The 15838-nt window shown below is 33.3% G+C and overlaps 3 protein-coding genes across 3 annotated transcripts; 2 read left to right on the top strand and 1 right to left on the bottom strand.

Moving 5' to 3' along the window:
* Positions 1-220: 220 nt before the first annotated feature.
* LOC110672751 (leucine-rich repeat receptor-like protein kinase PXL1) lies at positions 221-3737 on the bottom strand. The gene is made up of 2 exons (XM_021835618.2): positions 839-3737; positions 221-747 (listed from the first exon to the last, which is right to left on the bottom strand). Exons 1-2 carry the CDS (start codon positions 3480-3482, stop codon positions 338-340), a joined length of 3054 nt encoding a protein of 1017 aa, XP_021691310.2. The 5' UTR covers positions 3483-3737; the 3' UTR covers positions 221-337.
* A 4797-nt stretch (positions 3738-8534) lies between these two features.
* On the top strand, positions 8535-9205 carry LOC110672766 (protein RISC-INTERACTING CLEARING 3'-5' EXORIBONUCLEASE 2-like; the record flags this gene model as incomplete). Its single annotated transcript, XM_058147646.1, has 1 exon — positions 8535-9205. A coding segment is annotated over exon 1 (624 nt), but the record flags the coding sequence as incomplete, so codon positions are not given.
* Positions 9206-9605: 400 nt separating this feature from the next.
* LOC110672764 (inositol phosphorylceramide glucuronosyltransferase 1) lies at positions 9606-14279 on the top strand. Its single transcript, XM_058146662.1, has 10 exons — positions 9606-9995; positions 10609-10729; positions 11265-11450; positions 12069-12232; positions 12638-12745; positions 12855-12992; positions 13084-13200; positions 13371-13635; positions 13720-13843; positions 13981-14279. Exons 1-10 carry the CDS (start codon positions 9756-9758, stop codon positions 14114-14116), a joined length of 1599 nt encoding a protein of 532 aa, XP_058002645.1. The 5' UTR covers positions 9606-9755; the 3' UTR covers positions 14117-14279.
* Positions 14280-15838: the final 1559 nt, after the last annotated feature.

Genomic DNA, 15838 nt, shown 5'->3' with positions numbered 1-15838 from the left:
AAACATAAAAACAAAAAAATTGGAAATCAAAACTCAAAAATCTTTAGGTTCGGTTCGGTTCGATTCGATTTTTTTTATTTCCTATATATTAATAATTTTTTTGAATTATCAAAATTATAAACCGAACCGAACGATTTAATTTTAAAAACGAACGATTGAAACGAATAATCGGTTTCAGTTTTTTTTTTTTAAAAAAAAAAAAAACCACCCCCTAATCAGCGTTATACCTCCAACTGAACTTATGGAACAAGTTTAGTCAAAGAAAGAACAAAGATTTACATAAAATATAAAAATTACTCAAAAAAAAAAAGCAGCCTGAAGAACTTGTGAACTCGTTCTACAGAAGGCCTATTACAGGTGAGTTGCTAAAGACTTGCTTCTCTTGACTAGGATTGTGTACCCCATTGTGACAAAGGCTTTTCCTTCGTGGTTTTGCTTCTCCAAGCATTGTTATGACATCCCTCATAGATGGTCTGTCCTTGGGGTTCTTTGCAGTGCAAAGAATTGCGATACGGAGAACAAGGAGCATCTCTTCCTGCACATGTTTACATTGTCCTGCAATGTTGGAGTCTAATGCTTCTTCTAATGCTCTGTTATTTCTAATCTTTCTCCAAATCCATTCCACCACATCAATAGTTTCTCCAAATTCAGGATCTAGAGGTTTTTTTCCTGTTAGAAGCTCCAAAAGTACAACACCGAAGCTGTATATGTCACTCTTCTCATCAACCTTCAAAGCGTATCCGTATTCTGTCACAATAAAGTCATAAACATCAGTGAAAAGTAAAGGAAACTAGAAGGGATTCACAGTTAACCTGAAGAACATGGATGAAAAACTTACCAGGGGCGATATATCCATAAGATCCTGCCACCATTGATACTGTCTCATTCTTGTGAACCATCGTCCTTGCCAATCCGAAATCTGCTATTCTTGCATCTAGGTTTGCATCAAGCAGTATATTGTTGGACTTGATATCGCGATGGATGACAGGTGGGCGACAATCATGGTGGAGGTAGTTCAGCCCCTGTGCAACCCCAACTGCTATGTTATACCTTGAGACCCAGTCGACCAACAGCTTTCCAGCTTCCTTACCGTGTAAAGCTGACCAAAGGTTTCCATTAGGCATGTATTCATATATCATCATTTCATCTGTTTCATTGTGGAGATACCCTAACAGCCTCACAATGTTTCTGTGCCGGAGCCTTCCCAACAGACTCACTTCTGCAAATAGATCATCGCCATTTGCAATGTCTGTGTTTGTCCTCCATAGTTTCTTTACTGCCACAGCTACATGAGGCCGATTGACCTCAGCCTTATAAACAATGCCTGTTCCTCCCATGCCAATGATATTTGATTCCTTTATGCAGGCTAGAATGTCGCTGCTAGTGAAGCTAACTCGCTGGAACGCTACTAGAATCCATGGCCACTCTTTGCTGCTTTTATTAAACCAATCATAAAAGAAGCTGTTACACAAGTACCATCTTTCATACAACCATCTCCCTGTGAAAAATGCAATTGCAAGAGATAAGAGTACTGAGAATGCAATGGTGAATCCAATAATTATGTGATGGATGTGCAAATTCTCTCTTCGCTTGGATATTGGAGAACTTGGAGAACACGGTGGAAGGACACCACCACAAAGACCAGCATTGCCAATGAGATCATTTGGATTTATGGTCATTAATATGCCATTGGAGGGAACTGGACCCTCAAGGTTATTATATGAAAAGTTGACCATTTCCAGGGCCGGTGAGTTGCCAAAGTTCTTTGGGATCTGACCAACCAGAGAATTGTTGGACAAGTCAAGAATTGCTAATGTGGGCATTGTTGAGATTTCTTTTGGTATTTCTCCAGCAAGATGATTGTTTTTGAGGTTCAGATTCACCAACTTTTCACATGAAGCAATGCTTCCTGGAATTGTTCCAGATAAATGGTTGGTTGAAAGGTCAAGCACTGAAAGAGATGGGCAGTCTTGAAATTGGTCTGGGATTTTGCCTTGCAAATTGTTGTTGGAGGCCATGAAGGTCTGAAGGTTAGGAATGGAGAGGATGCTATATGGGAGAGACGATTCAAGGTGGTTCTGAGAGACGTCAATGAAAGAAAGCGAGGCAGACAGAGCAATATCATCTGGTATTTCACCAGTAAGATTGTTATGAGCCAATTCCAGCCTTTGAAGTATTGGGAGACTTCCAAATCCAACTGGAATTGTCCCAGAAATAAGATTATTTTGCATCCGAACACGGACTAATGACTGGCAGGTGGAGAGACCTACAGGGATTGGACCAAAGAAGGAATTGTTGAAGAGGATGAGTTTAGTGAGATTACCAGAATCACACAAACCTGGTGGAATGTCACCAGATAATGAATTTGATGACACATCTAACCAGCGCAGTGGTGAATTCTGTCCAAGATTCATTGGCAAAGTGCCTATCAAGGAGTTCCTCCATAGCTCAAGTACCTCTAATTTGGTCACCTCACCAAGCCTGCTAGGAATTGGACCCATCAGCTGGTTGCACATCAAATTCAAGAGCTGCAAATTCTTCAGTTCTGCTATCTCCACTGGGATCTCTCCTGAAATCTGATTATCAGAAAGATCCAGAAACTGCAGTGACGTAATATTGCCAAGTTGTGGTGGAATCTTTCCTGTAAAATTGTTCTTGTACAAATAAACCGTAGTAAGTTGTTTCAGCATACCCAATTTAGCAGGAATCTGTCCACTGAGAGTGCCAACTGCCAAGTCAAGATACTGAAGATTGGTGAGGTTGCCAAGCTCTGCTGGAATTTCACCTTCAAACTCATTATATCCAAGAATTATAGTCTCTAGAGAAGAAAGTTGGCCGATCTCTTTTGGTATCTTTCCAGTCAGATTATTACCAGAAAGACCAAGAAACTTCAATTTCTGGAGATTCTTGAAAGAAGTAGGAATTGAACCTTCAAAGAAACTCCCTCGAAAATCTAGGCTTTCGAGTGATGTTGCATTACCAAGATCCTCAGGAAGAAAGCCTGAGAAGTTGTTGCCTGATGCATTGACTGAAGACAACCCTGAGGCTCTTCCTACGCCAGTAGGGAAGCTGCCAATGAAGTTATTTTGACTCACGTCAATGCTCTTCAGTGAAGTAAGATTTCCCAATGATTTTGGCAATGAAGAGGCAAACCCATTACGGGAAATATCTAGAAAAGAAAGGCTAAGCAGGCCTTGAATTTGATGTGATACACTGCCACTGAGATTCATGTTGGAGAGTGCAAGTTTCTCTACAAAGCCTTCGGCGTTGCACCACACTCCAGTCCAGTTACAATGAAGTGATTCATTCTTAGATCCATTGCTTGGCATTTTCCAATCCTTGAGCTGATTTGATGGATCGATTAGGCTAGATTTGATCGATAATAGAGTTGACAATTCATCATAGTGTATGTTTTGAGCTCCCTCAACAAAAACAAGAGAGAGACCGATGAAACAATAGAAGAATAGCAACTGGGCTTGCATTGTTGTTCTCTGGAATGTGCTCCCTCTAGTTGTGTAGCATTTTCAGCTCTCTGGAACACAAGAAGAAGAACGTAGCAAGAGGGTGTTATATGAGAAGGAGAGGAGTTAAAGGGCAAGAAGGTTGTTAATTGTAATAATTAATGGTAATTAATGAGAAATAGTTTAATGTGTTTACGTGTGTTCTTGGGATCTGAACCGGCTAATTAACTACACTGTGTGACTGTAAAGCTTTGGACTTATTGAAAATCTCCCAGACACTAAAACATGGAGAGAATGTGTTTTCAGAGATTATAGTTGATAATGATTTGCTGTTGTAAGTTATTATTGATCATAGTCAACCCATGTGGATTAACAAACTAGTAAGAACAATGATTTATCCTAATATAATTCCTTTGTTCTTGACATTTAACTGAAGCTGTACTTGTACTTTCTCTTCATAATTTACTTTTTGACAGATGCTTAGCTTAATTCAATGATTGTTTTCTGAGATTGCTCATCATTACTGATACATGAGCATTTTAGTCACTGTAAATGTATCATTAAAGCCTAACTAATGAGTTTTAACTCTCCTCAATGGTATTGCAGTCATTTTCAGGGCTATAAAATCTAAAGTTCAAGTCTTAATAAGAGTTATATATATATATATATATATATATATATATATATATATATATATATATATATATATATATCATTAAACCCATCATTGCTATATATTATAAAGAAATAGTGGATCAAATTTAAAAATGTTCTTATTCTCTTAAGCCAAAAAGTGCATACTCTAATGCTTACACTAACATGATTAATTAGGAATAAGGGAATCTCCCCATGTTAGAGGGCTAGATGAAAAATCATAAACAAAATAGACAACTTGGAACTTTCTAAGAGGGAGAGAGAATGGGTCCCATAAGGGAAGTGTTCTGCAAGTGATAGCCTCAACAATCATTGTCTCTCTCTCCCTACCAAATACTATTCATTGCCCAAAACATAAATTAAAATTAGGCCCTAATCTCTAAGCTTGCACATGCACACATCTGGCTCTTACCAATTATTACAAATTTTAAAATATAAGCATCTCTATGAGGCAATTAAAAGGTAATAATTGAAACCATAAAACATGGTGTAGTGTGTAGAAGCTGGAGGCCATGTGCAATGCAAGGACAGCTTCCCTTGAGAAAGGACTTAAAATTCCCCATGATTGATTTGGTACATCCTCACATTGCCTTAAGGAAGGAAGATGAATGGATACAATATCTTTTTGCCATATATTTGTGTGCCCAATGGAGAACCAATTAGAGAGTACAAAGATTAGGTGCCCCCACATGGCTTTATGCCAAAGCCACCACCCCATCAATCATTCTTCATTATGGTCCATAACCAAATTCTAAAGATTGATAAATTAATTTAATTTATTTTAATTTTTATTTGTGGACTATATGCATAGGGACTAATTAAAATTTTAACATTTTATAATTTGATCTTCAAAGTTATAAAAAGCTAAAATTTAGTGATTCTTTTTCTACACTCTTCATCTTTTAACTTTTCTCCTTTACTCTTTATCTTTATGCTTTACTTCTAAAAATAATCACAATATAACATAAAAAATTCAATTAAAAATTAAAACAATAATACCATTAATTCATTTTTTTTTTACTCTCTCAATCTTACTTTAAAATTGAAAATCAAAACTAAATATTCAATAATTTCAATTTTAAAAATATTTATTTTTTTGGAAAAATATTTTTTTAGGAAAAATAATTGAAAAAATATAAGAACTTATTTATTATTTTTATAAAATGTTAAAAATCAAAATATAATTAGTTAGTCTCCTCTCTTTCTTTTGTGGTGTGGATAGTTAAAAATGAGAGCAAGTTATCTCAATTTATCAATTTAAAAAATTATACTTGAGTTACCTTTTTACATTTTATGTTTAATTAAATATCAAATTAACTTTTTGTCCAATCCTATATGAAGAAAAAAGAATGGAAGAAAGTGAAATTAAGTAGAAAACATTGCAAAGTGTATTTGGGTGGGTATTGGTTTCTCAATTGAATGGTATTAAATTTACCTCTTATTTTTTGTATTTCCATTCAACTACGGTATTTGGTTATAATCGAATAATTGATTCAGGTTAATAAAATTATGTTATTTTAATAAGAGTAAATTCGATTTAACTTAATTTTTGATTAATAATTTTAAAATTTTCAATTTGATTATCAATTTGATTACCAAATCAAAGGTAACCAAACTAACTGAAATAACTAAATTTCTATTAATTAATATATTAATTATAATTTTATTAATATTATATTATTTATAATTATTTTTATGATTTTATAATAGTATTTCACATGTAATTATTTTTTTATAAATATTAAATCATATTGATTTTTTTATAAATAAACAAGATTATAAATATATTTTTATTAATAATTAATTAATTAATTAATAATATAAAATATATTTTTTATTTTTTCCAATTAATTTAATTATAATCGATAACCAATCAAATATTTTCAGTTTTGATTAATTTTAATTTTCTCTAAATTTCTATTTAGTTTGATTAATATTTTTAGAATCATTTAACAATAATTTTCAAGTATAGTTTGACAAGAGGAAGCAGCTGGTTACAATGGGAGGCTTTGTGACTGAATTAATTAAAATTCATTGATACAATTAAATCTTTGTTAATATAAATTTATTTTTTTTTATCAAAAAAACAAATATTTGGTAATATTATTAGTAAGCTCTTTGCTTACATGGTTGTTTTTTTTCTGTTTGATTCCTTCCTTACATTAGAATAATAGATGGCCGTTATGTAGGCTGTAATTACTAATTAGGACCTTATAACACCACATCAGCAACACCTAAATTTAAAGGTTTCTGTTCTGATTTTTTGTTTTTCCATTTTAGTTCATGTGCATAGATTATCGTTTTCATTCATGCTATTAAAAAGCCTCATCAACTTCCCTTTGAGTTGCCATTTTTCTTTGGAAATTCAATATATTTTCTGTTTAATATCTTTCAACAATGGAGACTCTGCGAGGACCTCAATTGACAATGAGCGATGGAACCACCCTGGTGACAGAGGTGGTTTCAGACGATGACTCACATCTTTGCCTCTATGTATTACTTCAGGACATGCTTTCAGTTGGAGATATGGTTGTTGGGTTCGAAATTGAATGGGGTTTCAAAGGATATTCTTCCACCATACCAAGAAGTAGTTCAGTCAAATGCACAGAACACAGCTCTCATTCTGATAGATCAGAACACCATTCCAAGAAAGTGGAACATCATATTGCTTTATTGACATTATGCACTAGACTTGGTTGTGTCCTGATAAGGCTCAGTCCTAATTCTATTTCTTCATCTCTGAAACGATTCCTTGCCATTAAAGATGTAACATTTGTTGGGGTTCATATCAAAGAAGATGTTCAGAAGCTTAAAGATGCATATGGGATTGTAATGAGGAATGCAGTGGAATTAAGTGATTTAGCTGCTAAGATTTATGACCATCCTCGCTTTGTTTTCTACAGCGGTAGGGAATTGGCAGGGAAAATCCTATCTATAAAATTTGAGGCAAAACCTTGCACAGTTTTATGGTCTAATTGGTTTGATCATAATCTTAACATTGAACAGATTGAGTGTGCAGCTACTGATGCTTATGCTGCTTATAAAATTGGAAAAAAGCTCATGGAAAGTGGTAGCAGTAGTGTCAAAAGGTTGTTCTCATCTTAATTTTTTTTTTTTTTTTAGTTTGATTTCGGTTTCGAATTAAAATTGGAACTGTAACTAGCAATTGATGCCTTGCAGGATGAATTCCTTGTTTTTATTTTTAAATCTGTGTTGTCTTGGAAATTTTATGTTTTTGGGGGAATTTTGTTATGGAGTCTTGTTTTATTTTCTGTGATTAACCATTTATTCAATGCAGCTACTACTATTTTTAGTGTGATTAATTATTTACATTCAATGTTTTATATACAACTAATCAAATTATGTGTATAAGCAAAATGGACCTTTTACCTTTCATAAAATATTAAAAATCAATATATAATTTAATATCTATAGTTAGTAGCTCTCACCGGCCTTTCTCTCTTTCGTGTTGCGTATAATTAAAAATTAGTGTAATTTAACTCAATTTATCAATTTCCAAATTATAATTGAGTTAACTTTTACATTTTATGTTTAATTGAATCTTATTGTTGATTTGAATATCAAATTAACTTTTTGTCCAAGCCTGTATGAAGAAAAAAGAATGGAAGAAAGTGAAATTAAGTAGAAAAATTGCAAAGTGTATTTGGTTGGGTATTGGGTTCTTAGTATTAAATTTACCTCTTATTTTTTGTATTTCCATTCCATTATTTGATTATAATCGACTAACCGAATCCACTTATGATATTCAGTTATTTAGTAAGAGAAAATTTGATTTAGTTTAATTTTTAATAAAAAATTTTAAAAATTTTCATTTTAATTACCAGTTCAGTTATCAAATTAAAAGTAACCAAACTAATTGAAATAATTAATTTTTTTATTAATTAATATATTAATTATAATTTTATTAATAATATATTATTTATAATTATTATTTTTTTATGATTTTATAATAATATTTCACTCTAATTATTCTTTTATAAATATTAAATGTATTTATTATTTTTTATAAATAAACAAGATTATAAATGTATTTTTATTAATAATTAATTAATTAATAATATATATTCAGTTATAATCGATAATCGATTGAATATTTTCATTTTCGGTTAATTTTGACTTTTTCTCAAATTTTATTCAATTTAATTAATATTTTTAGAATCGATTAATAATTTATTTAGTTAAAAATTCAATTCGGCTGATCAAATACTCATCTCTACATTCAATTATTTTCTGTTGATTTAGATTAGAACAGATGGTCTGTTTCTGTTTTTGTTCCATTAACTGATTTTTTGTTTTTCTTTTTTAGTTCATGTCCATAAATTCATCGTTTTCATTCATGCTATTGAAAAGTGTTATACAGTGACTTCATTCTTAGCAGTTAAGAATACTTAACAACTTCCTTGTGAATTGCCATTTTTCTTTGCCAATTCAATATATTCTCTGTAATGGGGACTCTGCGCGGACCTCTACTGACAATGAGCGATGGAACCAACCTGGTAGCAGAGGTGGTTTCAGAGGATGAATCACATCTTTGTCTCTACCTACTACTTCAGGACATGCTTGAAGATGGAGATAGGGTTGTTGGGTTCGAAATCGAATGGGGTTTCAAAAGATGTTCTTCCACCATACCAAGAAGCAGTTCAGTCAAATACACAGAACACATCTCTCATTCTGTTAGAACAGAATACCATGTTGTTTTATTAACATTATGCACTAGACTTGGTTGTGTCCTGATAAGGCTCAATCCTAATTCTATTTCTTCATCTCTGATACGATTCCTTGCCATTAAAGATGCAGCATTTGTTGGGGTTCATATCAAAGAAGATGTTCAGAAGCTTAAAGATACATATGGGATTGTAATGAGGAATGTAGTGGAATTAAGTGATTTAGCTGCCAAGATTCATGATCATCCTAGCTTTGTTTTCTACAGTGGCAGGGAATTGGCAGGGAAAATCCTGTCTGTAAAATTTGAGGCAAAACCCTACACAGTTATATGGTCTAATTGGTTTGATCATAATCTTAACTTTGAACAGATTGAGTGTGCAGCTACTGATGCTTATGCTGCCTATATTCAACTAATCAAACTATATATATATATATATATATATATGCAATTGATTGAATTTAAAAAAATAAATAAAAAATTTTTATTTAATAAAGTTAATATTATTATAACTATTAATTATAATGAAATTCACGACTGTAATTTGAAAACATACATGATTTAATAAAATTTTATAAATGATATAGGCTTGGACCAGAGCTCCACAATTTGGATCCGAATTGGGTAAGGTTCGGCCCACAATTTCTGGACAGAGACAGGAGCATTATGCTGTACATTATCTCAGTGGATTATTACCTTCATGTTGCAGAACCGCGAAGACCGATCAAATAAGAGAAAAGTCAAAAACGACGTCTCGTCGACTTAACTACGTTAAAAAAAAAAAAAAAAAAAAACGGAAATTTCAATATCAAATACAGAAGCGCGCAGGCACTCGCAGTCCGTACCAAATACCAACACCAACAGATTATTCTTCTTTTTTTTATTTTTTATTTTTAAATTTCCTCGAGAAAATCCGAGTTTTCTCATCCAAAGTTGCTATTAGAAAAGAAAATTATATGATGAAATTATCAAAATTTGGAGCTCTGTTTTTGTTACTCGCGTTAGTTTGGATTCAATCTGGAGCTTCGCTTCGATCGCAGAAAACTGAGCAGGCTTACGTGACTCTATTGTACGGAGATGAATTCCTGTTGGGAGTTAGGGTTTTGGGGAAGTCGATTAGGGACACTGGATCGAACAAGGACATGGTGGTTTTGGTCTCTGATGGTGTCTCTGATTACGCCATGAAGCTTCTTGAGGTAAATAATTGTGGTGCTCTCTGTTTGGTTGGTTGCCTAGAAAATCCTGGTTAATATAAGAGTATATTTTTCAGCAATTGTATCACATGAGAAATTTATTTTCATGTAATTCTTGTTTGCTCACCAAATTTAATTTGTCTTTGAAATGAAGAAAACATAACTAAAATGTAACTCATTTAGTTAGCCTTTACGCTTTGCTATAAGGCCATTTGATTTCTCTATTTAATAAAGTTTAGCTTTATTATATGTTCTGTCTGGATGCTGAGGCAGAACAAAGTGCTGGATTGCCTCTTGATTAAAATTTTTGTTAATGCAACTATTTAGATAAATGAAGCTGATTATTTCAAATTTTACTATCAATATAAAGTTTTAAATTTTCTTTTTATTTTAATCAACAAGAGATGTTTACTGAAAATGCGACTAATACAGCTATTTGGACTAATTGAGTTGAGATTTTATATTTTTTGGTGAAACAAGAAGAGATACTGAATACATTTTTGCATATTTTCTTTAGTGTTTACTTGGTTGTGTTGTGAAATTCTTGGCTAAGGTATTGCTTAGTTTTCTAATCTCATACTTTTTGTTTGGGTTTTACTAATTGAATAATGAACAGGCTGATGGTTGGATAGTGGAGAAGATTAGCTTGTTGGCAAACCCTAATCAAGTGCGGCCAAAGAGGTTTTGGGGTGTATATACCAAGCTTAAAATCTTTAATATGACTAGCTACAAGAAAGGTAAATTTCTTCCTTTCCAAGCTGCGATATTACACGTGAAACATTGTAAACATTCATTTAAAGTTTTTAGATTGATTTTGCCATCAGTCCAAGTGCTTCCCAAGCAAGATGGATAAAAGAAAAGTTGAAACAGGAAATAATACAGTACTTTTTATCATCCAGTGTGAAATCATTGGCATGGATTTTGATTTCTACTGTTTGAAGTTTGTTTTATCTGTATGTGCTTCTATATTTTCCTGGGAGTCTAAATGAAAAACCTTGTGTGATGTTATCTATATAAAGAGTAAAGCTACTGATTCCTCTTACCAGAAAAGATTAACTATTATTTAGAGAAAACAGTTAAATTGGTCCTAGCATGTGTTAAAAATTCACAATATGCCCATGTAAAAATTTGTTACCTTTGCTTTCCTCAGTTCTTTCAAATTTGAGTCTTGGATGTCTTAGTTTATATTTTAATCCCTTTTTCTTTGCCAATGATTGATGTCACTTGTTTTGGTAATTGTGTTGATACGTTCCTGGGAAATCATTTGTGCAGTTTTATATCTTGATGCGGATACTATAGTGATTAAAAGTATCGAGGATCTATTTAAATGTGGAAAGTTCTGTGCAAACCTGAAACATTCCGAGAGGTTGAATTCTGGAGTCATGGTAGTGGAACCATCTCAATCAGTTTTCAATGACATGATGAACAAAGTGAACACTTTGCATTCCTACACTGGAGGTGAAGCATTTCATTCTCTATCCTTTCTAGTTATACTACGGTGCCCTTATCATACTCATCAATTATGATGTCTTCTTTCCTGTAACTACTGTCTTTGCTTCTGTTAGTTGAGTATTTAACCTTCAGATTATTAACTCTACTAAAGCTAAAGTCATGGTGGACATCCTTTGGATTATTATGTTTGTGTCATCTGGAAGAAAACCTTATTGCTGGACTTGATCTTTGTGCTATGATAACAATAATGAATGGTGTCTTTTTTAGGGCACTACTTGGAAATTGGATTTATTTTTGGTTGCAAAGCACTTTATTTACTCAAATATGAAATACCAGAATAAAATTAAAACCTAACTACTGGACTTTATCATGTACTGGGGGAAAAATGGTTTATTTCTGTATGTGAACAATAATGAATGGTGTCTTTTTTAGGTACTCCTTGAAAATTGGATTTATTTATTCTTGATGCTATATATATGTACTGCAACTTAGGAAGGAGCTATCTAGTCTTGATAATTTCATTATCTTTACCAAAATATCTCTTCTTATGTTTCTCTTTTGTATAGGTATTATCATTGTTGTGTTTATGTGTTGGATCTTTATTCTTCTATTTTTTATTAACAGGAGATCAGGGGTTTCTAAACTCATATTACTCCGACTTCCCCAATGCTCATGTTTTCCAGCCTAATTTACCCCAGGAAGTCTTGAATTCTAGACCTGTACCTGCTATGGAGCGACTCTCCACTCTATATAATGCAGATGTTGGTCTCTACATGCTTGCTAACAAGGTACTAGATGCAAAGATATTACAATGATTAATGGCATGCTGATGAGCTAGTTTCAATTGCCTAATTATTGCTGATAGTATAGTTTTTTGCACCTTTGGACCCATGGGTAAGGATGGAGGACCACCTGTATTGCAGTATAATAGATTTAAGTTTATAATTACATATTTTACATTCTGTTCCTAGTAAAGCATGCAACCCTTATTATCTCATGGGTTGATATTCGGCATAGAAATCAGTTTGCAAGCGTGGACAGTGAGGTTTTCATTTCTACTTGTATATTTATTGAGGGACTATTTCTTGAACTCCATATAACCTTTATTTCAACTGATAGAGCAATAGTTCAATTTACTAATTTGTATTTTACTTTCAACTTAAATATCCTGACCTTTTTGTGTGCATATGCAGTGGATGGTTAATGAGTCTGAACTTCATGTTATTCACTATACTCTTGGCCCCCTTAAACCTTGGGACTGGTGGACATCTTGGCTTTTGAAACCTGTTGATGTCTGGCAGGTTTTTACTCCTACACTGTCTTGTTAACTGTGTATTTTTTTGATATGACACCATGGAATAGGATTTATGCATTTGCAAAAGCTAATGACTTTCTTTGCTAACACTGCAGGCTGCAAGGGAACAACTTGAGGAATCCCTTCCTGGAACGGGAGGTGGCAGAAATCCAAATGATGAACTGCTTGTCAAATTTCTTTTTATGTTACCATTATGTGCTGTACTCTTCAGTTACTATCGATCATTTCTTCAGGTTAGTTGTCCAATTATTTGTTACTCAGATGTTTGCAAGTTTTCTTTTTTTGTTGTCATTTGGTTTTGATAGTGTATTATTTTCGGAGCAGACACGGACATTTTGCAGAAGTTCATTATGTGATCATATGAGACACCTCTACTACAGAATTAGATCTAATGGATATGCTGGTGTTTCTTCATCATCTACATTCAATTCAGCGAATCATGTTAGTCTCCTCTTCCTTTTCTTCTCAATTTGATGCGAATGATTGCTCACAGTTTAATTATTCTCTTAAAATTAAAAATAATGGTCCTGTGTGATTGTTTTATATTTCCTGTCTTCATTTGACAATTCTTATGTATCTAAAGGTTTTTTTCTTGTCCAAATGGTGCACAGTTACAGGTGCCTGGCTATTTGGGTGGACTTTCCATCTTCGTTTGTTTTATGGCTGCTTTGGTCTCCCTTGCATGTAGTCTTGCAATAGTGCCTCGACAAGTGATGCCTTGGACTGGTTTGCTCTTAATGTATGAGTGGACATTCACAATATTCTTCCTTTTATTTGGAGGTTTTCTCCATTTGACCTATCTTTGGGGAAAGATGACAGCCACTCAAGTATCTGTTGCCTCTCATCCTGAAGCTCTTGATGATGATTCTGGGAAAGGTTTGTAGACTATGATTACAAATTTGCAGCTAATTATTTCCTTTGAACTCATAAAGAAAGTTTTTATTCTTGTTACTATGACAGGCCATCTGCGGCAAGTATCATCTTGCGATTTTGCTATTTGGTATTACGGGTTAGGAATGGCATTTTTGGCTATAGCTGCCCCAGCTCTACCTTGTATCTTCGGGATTACTGCCCTGTTTATGAGGTACTTTTCTTGAAAATTTGTATTGAAATGTCAATGTTTTGATTATCTCTTTCTAAAGAACTTAAATTTTTTCTTTCTTACATTTATAGACCCCTGGGAAAAAGGGAACTCAGACATAGTATGTGATCTCTTTACAGGTTAGGCTTGGTGGTCGCTGGAGGCATTGTTTTGGCATCTTTCATGACATATGCTTCCGAGCATCTTGGAATCAGATCATTTTTGAAAGGTTTTGAAGATCGGGACACAACACGATCAAGGAGTATATGTATCTAATGTTGAAAGGAATATTAAAGGCATATTTGTAATTTATTTAACATAATTGATTGGGATTGATTTGTAAGTCAGATTAGAGAAATGCCTTTATTCAAAAGGGGTTTTGTTATAATATTCTTTGAGAAACTCTATGGATCATTGTTTTTAACAATGCTTCATTCAATTTTGAGCCTTCCAAAATGAAATCTAAAAATGTAAATGCATGAAAATTTCACTATGCTGATCAAATATCTTCTGGCTTGATTATGGTGTTTGCTCATCTTTTCAAATGGCAATTTATGCTATGATTGGTTAGTATTGAACCCATATTCAAGTTGCTTCACATTTTTTAGGTATATATTGATCAATAAGCTGAACAAACTCTGGGCTAACCTTTATTAGAGAGTGCTAAAACTGTCACTTTCAAAGTGAGAGTGGTAGACTCATTCTTGAATAAAACAGATTATTATACACATCACTGATCATTAGTCCACCTCATTCTAGATTAATATAATGCAGTCCTCCAATGGCTGCTATAATGCCACGCCAGTAGACACTGATGGATTTCTTTGGGGACAAACAGTGAAAGCTTGCAATTGCATAGAAGCAATTGCCTTTTGGGTCATTAATCAAATAAAAAGACATCCTATTTGCATTTGTAATATGTACTTACCAAGCATTCCAAAGATTATTGAAATGATCCAAAGTCTATGAAGTAAGCAGGCCCAGTTGCTGAATATTCATGTGCCAAACTTACTGAATCCAACAAGAAATGACAACAAGGCAATCCACCATAGGAGCATATCCAAAAATTTGATATCAAATTTTGCCAATTAGAGTAGCCATATTATCAAGTCAACTGTAAGTGGAGGTTATTAAAAAGAGCGGCAACAAAATCTTCACTGATATTGGTAGGTTTTCCAATCTTGCATCTGCTTATTTCTTGTTTGAATTGAATCTTCTTTAATTTTAGTGATCTGTCACACTGAACTAAACCACCATTATTAATGATTATATAATGAGTCCTTGATGAGTCATTAACCAATAGAAAAATGATAATTGATAGAGTTGCATTCATCTTTCTCTTTTTAGTTTGCATGCCATTTTCCACTAATCAAGACACATGGCTTGGCTGCTAACTCAACAAGAAATTTTAATAATTAAAGGGGAAAAAGTACATTATGAAAATTGGACCTTACTGCATCATTATCCTTATCCGAATGTTATGCTTCTTGACAACTATTAACCTTCCATAAAGTTGCAGAAAGCTACAATATGTACAGCTTTTTACATTGAGATAGAAACTTAGCTTCAAAAGATTCCACATTCCAAATGGGTATCTTCTGAATCAAGATATCTACCTACATATGTCGTTTCATTACCATCTGATTAATTATTTATTTAGCATGAAGAAAAAGATAGAAAAACAATATTCCCTCTCCACCACTAATCAAGTTCATCGCAATTTGGAAGTTGCCATGAGAAAATTACAAAAATGTATATACCGTGCACAACACTTCTTGCATTGCCAATTCTAAATGGGTTTGATGAAATCTTTAAATCTTTAATTAGTGTCCTCTTAAGTCTCCCAGAACATGAAAGATTGGCACCTTAGACAACAGTATGCAACCTAAGACTTAGGAGAACATACATTATCGAACACTGTTAGTGAAACAATGTATTTAAATACTTTGTCCTCCAATGTTTTTTGAGCCAATTGACCCATTCCTCTCCTCCAATCTA

Source organism: Hevea brasiliensis, chromosome 5, assembly GCF_030052815.1.
Source record: "Hevea brasiliensis isolate MT/VB/25A 57/8 chromosome 5, ASM3005281v1, whole genome shotgun sequence".
NCBI lineage: Eukaryota > Viridiplantae > Streptophyta > Magnoliopsida > Malpighiales > Euphorbiaceae > Hevea > Hevea brasiliensis.
Note: the sequence above shows the minus strand (reverse complement) of the source record. Positions and strands in the feature narration are given on the sequence as shown.